At 43.2% G+C, this 8,419-nt stretch overlaps 1 protein-coding gene across 1 annotated transcript; it reads right to left on the bottom strand.

Moving 5' to 3' along the window:
- Positions 1 to 5,030: 5,030 nt before the first annotated feature.
- LOC103718380 (GATA transcription factor 19-like) lies at positions 5,031 to 6,998 on the bottom strand. The gene is made up of 2 exons (XM_008807171.4): positions 5,609 to 6,998; positions 5,031 to 5,519 (listed from the first exon to the last, which is right to left on the bottom strand). The coding sequence occupies exons 1-2, from the start codon at positions 6,068 to 6,070 to the stop codon at positions 5,199 to 5,201; spliced, it is 783 nt and encodes a 260-aa protein (XP_008805393.2). The 5' UTR covers positions 6,071 to 6,998; the 3' UTR covers positions 5,031 to 5,198.
- Between the last annotated feature and the right edge of the window lie 1,421 nt (positions 6,999 to 8,419).

Below are 8,419 nucleotides of genomic sequence, written 5' to 3' on the forward strand. Positions count from 1 at the left end.
GTCATCGAGCAGAAATTTAAAGGTGCATGCTTGGTTATATAGCTCGAGTGCTGAACATTTATATGTATGTCTAGAAGCAAAGATTCAAGAAGGTCGACCTTAGTACGTGGTTAAAGCTTGAGTCAGACACCTATGATAGTTGCTATATATATATATATATATATATATATATATATATATATATATATATATATATGGTTACACTACAAAAGAACTAACATTTTTTGGCACTTTTCATACCGAAGCTTTCAAAATCGTTGCAAACGTGTCAGACAGGTGGAGGTGGGAGATTTTCTTTCCGATGCTTACCTAAATCCGTACCGATGCTTTTAAGTATCGCGTAAGTTTGCGTACCAACGCTTAAAAGCGTCGGACAATATAGGCCGACACTTTCTTAGGTCGGCTTGCTTTGGACTATGCTACTGCTTATTAGTCGCGTCGGCCCACGCTTGTCTTTGCTGACACTTTAACGCATTGGTAAAGGCGTGATGTGCCATGCCTCTTTGCTTATTGCTGACGCTTTAATGCGTCGGCAAAGGCATTATTGCCAAAAGCGTCGGCAATAGTAATTTTTTTAAAATTTTTTTTATAAAAGTAATTTTTAAACCTGTATACATTAATTTCCAACACAACAAATATCCAAACTAAATTACATAGATAACAAAAGATGTTACATCACAAACAAAAACTTTTCATTAAAAAAATTCATATTATCATATTTGATTACATTATACTTCAAAAAAATTAAAAACATACATATCAAATTTCTAAATAAACAATTTATGATGTATCAAGAATCGACGACATCATTATCTCTATGAGCAGATGAAATATCAGCAACCTACAACAAAAAAAAAGACACCTTAGAAAGTAAAAATACAAAAGTCATTATGCTCGTACAAGAATATATTATAATTACGTAAAATATTCAAATAGATTTAGTTATTTACCCAAGGGGGAAATCTCTACAAAAAAAAATAAAATATGGTCAAGCTGATCCTACAAAGATTGTATCTTCAACTCATGGCTCTGCTTCAACTCTGCAATATCGGTCCTTGACTCTGCCTCATATTCTCTATTTACGTCTCATATGTTTGCTTTATTTGTGCTATCTTTATCTTCAGAGTACAAACTCTACAGTGCTAGTACCTTGTCTAACATCTTGGGTATATCGACTCACTGCAGACAACTAAGTGGGGATAACTCCAACGCCATAACCCCTCACTCGACCATAATGCTCTGGGCCCATCAATTCGCCATAGACCTGAGCTTCGACGCGACTGGCCGCACCGGATGATAATGATTCTTCGATGCACTCTGAAATAAGATATGTACCCATGTCCTATATCTCTCTCAAAAAAAAAGTCAAATTAATATTTTAAAAAAAGTAAAACTAATAAATTTTTTTTTGAACAAATCAAAGATGAATACATATAACTATATCTCTCGACTCCTCCTGGACAAAGTTGTCATCTCTGTGGGCGTGAGTCATCCTATGAAACTCTACCTCACCAGGCTCTCTTCCATGTTCTTCTATCTATACACACGAAGAGTATATTGGCAAACTATATATTATCATAAGTGTTATATATTAGTAGAGTTTCAAATAGTTTCAAAAAAACTTACAAATTCATCTCTACGTCTCGCATAACTCTTCGAATCTGAAGTATGAGGAACTGCTTGAGATGCTCGTGTAGCTCTACCAATATTAGAATATGTCTGTCAAAATAAAAGTACATAGTATAATATGATTCAATGTATATATTTGCAATCCATATTAATAATAAAGATAATATAAGATATTGAAACAATATACGTAACCTGTCCTCTTTCAGAAAACCAGTAGTGAACAAGATCTCTCCACTACTGAGGGTATACATCAGAAGGACAAACACAAGCAACCTCCTCCTCAGTCATATCCTCGCGCTTCAAGTTCATTTCAATTTCGCTTTATATTCTTTCCAATTACGGTTGAGGGACTTTAGCACCCAATCATGGCTCTCTGGATGGAGTACAAACTTACCCTACAACAAATGTAGAATGTTATAATTATATTAAATCAAAAATTAAAATTATGGTAGTAAACAAATTAACATACGGAAGGTTTCAAATTAAAAAGAACAAATTCAATTCATTACTTGTATAAGTCTAAGAAGCTCAACCTTATATGGAGGAAGCATTTCATTCCACTTCATATAGTTGAGCGGACACAGCTGACCCTGGCATGCAACCGATCCTAAAAAGCTTGATAAAAGACTTCCAGCCCTTTTGATGGGCTGCCCCAATTCGTTGCATTAGATAATGATCTTGTTACCCTCACGAAGCTGCCACACATCCTTTGCTTGAGTGGGTCCCCATCTCGTTCTCACCATCCCTTGTCCATCTATTAAAATTAAATAAAATATGCATTAAAAAATTAAAGACAAATATGAACTTTAAATCGAATTATCCTGAATCTGAAGGTTATCCATAACAACATCCTCCCCTGGGACCTTAGCAGGAAGCCTATGCTAAGTTCCAGACTCGTACTGTTGGTGCTCACAAGGCTGCTGGGATTGATTAGAAGAAGATCCCACCTGAGAATGCTGGAACTCCATATCTCTAAATCGTTTTCCTCAGAGCATGTTGTTACCTGATATGCACAAAAAAAAATAATTAATTTTTATCTTTTCCCATCTCATGGCTCCGGCTTTTATTGATGCTATGAAATACAAGCTCATTATAAGAAAAAAGAGGGGTACTCTTTAGCAGACTCAAAAAATATTTCTATATGCATTCTACCTTCAACTAATGGTAGTTTTAATATTCACTAAACACTAACTTAAATTTATAAAAATGAATTATTAAGACTACTATAAAATAGAATATTTGTGACCTAGCATTTATGATCCAGGATATGCCCAGAGTATGACCACTAGACACAGATTGTCCTTGGAATAAGTCTTGAAAACCTTTCATGAAAAAAGAATAAACATTTAATCCAAAAAATAATCAGAAAATATAAAATATCTAACCAATCCTTAGACTCTAAATAGAGGGAGTTTCACTTAAATCTTGGCCTTCCATGGGAGTTTCACCAATCAGAAACATTTCTTTATTTCCCAATCACAATCTTCATTGGGTAAAAACCTAATGGTGCAATCTTTATCGCCATTAGATTTATTATCCCATATAATACAGAATGTTAAATCATTTAACTTGCGACTTCTCAATGCCATATCACTAAACAATTATTCTACAGAAGAATCATATAAAACACGTTCACTATGCCTACCACAAATCCTCCTCAAAACAAAGCAAGCTTGATGACACAACTTACATTGGAATAACTTCAGGTGAGAAAATTAGATATCATTTTCTTTTCTTAGAGCAATTTCTCTCTACCTACTAAAGCGAACCCTTAGGAGGAAAGAAAAAGCAGGAGAGGTGAAAGAAAATCTTCCGCTAAAATGACAAGTACAACTATAATACTGCAGTTTTATCTGAATTGATAAACAAACGCATTAGTTACCATGCCTGCAAACTTAATCATAATCATTAAATTAGTGAAGCTTATTACAGGAATATAAACAAAATAAGTTCCATAAACAACCAGAAAATTCAATATCCTCCAGATGCCATCTTAGAAAATTCATCAACCTTCCAACACAAACATAGTATCTCTCATGTGAATGTGCTTGACGACTGATCAAGGCGTGATTGTGCTCGGCAACTAATCGAGTCACCTTCCACCGGTTATTCTCATCAGCCATGAAACAAATTATTGCTTTGCATCCTGTTCTAATAATAATGTTTTAAATTTTAAAATAGCCCGATTACCGTGGAGTGTGCTTCTAATGCAGTACAAAGAGAAAAAATTAGGGATACAAATTCATGCCATACAAGGGTTATAAATTTAGGGATAGAGGTAGGTAACAGGTTAAAATTCAAAAGATTTTACGCTAACAAATCAAGCAGATTTTGAACAACTAATTCAATATTACATTATAGCTCCTATTCTTGTAGATATAAGAACACCAAAAGCAATTGAAGATGCATAGTGCAATACCTCGGGCGGAGGAGGACCTCAATCGGACTTGGGGCCGGTCGTTCGACGCCGGAGAGGAGAGAGGAGGAGAAGATCCTCGGACGGAGGTGAAGCTCAATCAAGGATTGAGGGCAAGAGAACAAATTAAAGAAGGAAAAAAAACCCATGAATACACGAAGGAGGAGGAGAACAAGGGAGAAGGAGGGAGAGGAGGGAGGAGGAGAAAAATACCTCGCGCAGAGGGAGTTGGGGTCGGTTGGTCAACGCCGAAGAGGAGGTTGGAGTTGGACGGTCCGCGGTGGAGAGGAGGAAGACGGAGGCTAGGGCAGTGCTGAAGAGGAGGAAGACGGAGGCTTTGGCATGAGAGCGAAACTTTTCGATGCATCTTCCTACCATCGGCATTCAAACGCCGGCTTTTTTCTCTTTTTCTGTGGTGTTACCTTCCATTTCACATGATCATCCAACTTGGCCATGCAATTATCCGCACCAGCCAGATCCCTTTTGTGCACCTGGCCTGCAATGGCATCTAAGGATCTAGATCCGCCACGTGTTTTTTGTTGCCATATTCACGTTCCGTTGCAATTCTTTTTTTATTTTTTGCTGGAATTCCGTTGCAATTCTTAACCAGCACCATGATATCACCAACACGAGAGAGACAGAGAGAGAGGGAGGAATCTCGAGGAGCACACAAGCGATAAAGGAACAAGTTCCGGACTTCCGACCTGAGGTGGTGCGTGACAGCGTGAGGCACTTGTGTAACACCAGTGAAAGCAAACTCACAGCAACCCCAATAAGGACGTTGCTGTACGCCCCCCTCCTGTGATTGCATTTCTCTCCCTACGCCTCCTCCTCTCATTATAACAAGCTTTTTAACGTTCCCTCGTATTATACTCCACCAGTCCTACCCCGCTCTGCACCCTGTCAACGATACATCCAATCACCCCCTCCCCATCCACCAAAATTCTACAACAATATTCAAATATTTAATTCAAACAAATCCCACTTATTAACAATTTAAAAAAACTTATCCTTTAACCAACAAAATAAAACTATTATCATCCACCGTGAATATTACATCATCATGTGGCTCGACTTTGATACCATGCACGTTCAAGGTAACAGAGGAAATTAACTATTAACTAAAGGCTACATCGATCTAGCTCTAATTACATCAGAAGAGGCTGGGCACGTCCCGGACCGGGAACTGGGCCGAAGGGATCACGTTGAGCCGCCAGGGGAGGTAGGGCGCCTCCCCCTCGTCCATCGCGTCGCCATACGTCTTGATAGTCGGACTCTTTGACGCCGTTACCATCGAGCCGTAACAACTCCATGGCTGCTGCTGCTGCTGCTGCTGCTGCCGCCGCTCGTACGCATACCCAATCCCCGTTTGTTCTGCCGCTGCCGTCACTACCGATGAAATCGGCGACGCCGTCGATGCCGCCGCCCGCCGCTCCTCCTTCTTGTAACGGATCCCGCACGCGTTACACAGTGACTATATTCCGGATAAAACTAGTCAGTACATAAAGGTATTCATTTGTACGCCGCTATGATATGCCGACTAACGGAGTTGGTTAACGTTACCTTGGGCCCCCGGGGGCCGTTGCGCCAGAGGGGGGTGGAGGTGGTGTCGCAGTTGGCGCACCTACGGGCGAGGAGGACGGGGTCGGCGCCGAGGTTGGAGCAATTGGTCGATCCATTGACTCCACCAGAAGCCATGGATGGTTGCTTGCTGGACTGAGACAGGATATCCCAGCACAAGCTGGACACGCCAGACGGCCGCTGGTTGAGATTAGATGACGGTGAGGGCTTGAGGGTGTCGGTGTCGCGGGTGGATGGCGTGCCGAGAGATAGGGTGCAGTCTACCGAGGAGGAGGACGGGATAGGATATCCGGAATCGAATACCTCATCCATGGATGATTGCTTTCCTGAGAATAGAATAGAGAAGGAGGTGCTGCCACTCCCGGCGCAAGCTTGGCAGAGGAAGCCACAAGAGCACGGCGCCGAGATACCCCCGCCGCTATGCTGGCCGCATTGGTGTCGCATAGTTCTAAGGCGAGAGAGCCGCTATACTAAGGCTTTGGAGGAGAATATAACTCCGTAAGGGATGGGATCGGGGAGAGAAAAAATCAGTTGGGGCGGCTTTTAAAAACGCAGATGGGAGCACGTGCTAGAAGGGCATCGGGATGGGAAAGGACGAGGGCAACTGCGAGCTACAGCGCGTCTGCAAATATAATGTGGTTTTATGCAGTCGGCCAAGCAAACAAGGCACAGCCGGGTTGATGGAATAGATTGATGGTGGCTCGGGAACAAAAAAATGCTAGTAATGGAGTGTGGGAACTAGGGAAGTGGGAGATCGGGGTTTGTCTGTTTTAAGGCTCTGAGGAGGAGAGAGAATAAGAAACTAAATAATTTATCTTAAACAATGCTTAGAACTGGAAATGAGCATATTACTATTTGCACAGCCGGTATTAAATAATGGTTGGATTTATGGAGATTGGAGAAGACCGGTCGGCAGCGGCACAATGGTGTCGTATGACGATAGAGTTATGAGAGTAGAGAGAGAGAGAGAGAGAGAGAGAGAGAGAGAGAGAGGTGTGAAGTGTGGAGGAAGGGAAGGGAGTGGATCCTCCGGGATGGGTGCACTGCCGAGGTGGTGCAGTGGGGGCGCGGCTCAGTCCTGGTCGGTCAGATCATCTCCTCAGTCTCACAGTCGGTGGGTGGTTTGGGCTTCGTGTACTCTCTCTCTAATCTCTCTCTCTCTCTCTCTCTCTCTCTCTCTGCGCGCCCCCTCTTCCTGTCTCTCTATCTATTCCTCGGTATTGGCAAGGCCACCAAGTTGGTGCTTGCTGCCGTCCCTTGTTCCTCTGCACTACTTCTTATACAACAACGACGTATGACTGGCCTGGCTGTACGTGATAACAGCACGATGCATCACGACACACTGGAGAAGGAGGGAGAGAGAAAGAGAGAGCAGTGTGGGGGGAGGCGCAGCGCACAATGCGGGTCAGAGGAGACCGACGGGGTTGGTCGTTGCGCGGTCAAAAGAGCCCACGTGATTCCTGGAACAGTCTTCCAGATAATCTCACACTCCCCCGATCACGAGGCGCGGATTCACGCAGAGACGCCCAGCCGGAAACGAGCCAAGACCGGCTACACACCGAAGCTTTGCCGGCCCCACCACAAAAATCGGGTACGTGTCAAGCACGGACGAGCCCACCACCAAGGACCAGCAGCCCCAGAGAACCGGATCTCACGCTTGGGGTTGCACGTGCCAGTCTCCGCGTCCTACCTCCTCTAGCCCAGTTTGGTCACGTGATTCTCTCTCTCTCTCCATTTCTCTCTCTAGTACATACGTGGGACTTGGAAACAGTATATAATTAAGATAAAGAGAAAGGAAGCAGTAAAAGAAAAGGAGAGGGAGGATTAGGATATTATTATATTATAGGTAGCGAGGGCCTGGGAGCCTGGGAAAATAATGGGGCTATGTGTGAGAATGAGACGGCATTGGTCATGATTACAGGAGGCTTCAAAAAAGTGGGTCGGGCCAGAATCATCGGTCCAAGGACCGTTGGACCGGTTGGTCAGGGGCGGAAGATCCCGTCTTTTGACACCAATGAAAGCGAGAGGAGAAGAGAACATGGAGATCCATCGATCTATTTGATCGTATTTATCTGCAGTTTCGACAGGAAAAAGGAGCGGAGGCTACTGTGTAGCTAATCATCCCTCCCTGGCCTATTGGCACGGCTCCGTGAGCTGTTTACTGCGTCTCTTTCCGAAGTCAAAGGGAGCTCGGGTTGAAGAGAAAGCGAAGGCCGGTGGAGCCCATCATTCTAACAGCCAAACCCCTCCTCTCCCCGACCGGATCAGCTGTCCCCTACGCCCTACCCACCGCCGCTCACACTTCCACCTTAAACCATTAACCAGCTTCCACGTGGAAGATAAACAATATATATATATATATATATATATATATTATCAAATCCAATATGTTACAGGTTTGGGTTATAGAAGATGCTGGATCTCATCATCTCGTAAAATACCATATATATTGATGGCTAACCAAGTATAAAATGCAGTGACATGACATAGCATGACCATGCATGTACACCGTAAAGATATATAATGGGAGCCGAGAGAGCCCTCTTAAAACGTTCATAATATTATGACGGCTGTTATTTTAAACACGAGCTGAAGAAGTACGTACACTGATGCACCGTGTTGTGCGCCACGGGTGTAGCAGCTGATCGACCCAGGGAGATCGCCGTCAAAAAGTTTGTCCCGGCAGCGGCCGGAGCCGGACCTAGAGATTGGCGTCCGGAATTCTTGAGGCTCGGGAGGTGAGAGAGTGTGCGTGATAGCGAGAGCGATCGGTTTTGGCGACTACCGCTTTCC

Source organism: Phoenix dactylifera, chromosome 4 (assembly GCF_009389715.1).
Source record: "Phoenix dactylifera cultivar Barhee BC4 chromosome 4, palm_55x_up_171113_PBpolish2nd_filt_p, whole genome shotgun sequence".
NCBI lineage: Eukaryota > Viridiplantae > Streptophyta > Magnoliopsida > Arecales > Arecaceae > Phoenix > Phoenix dactylifera.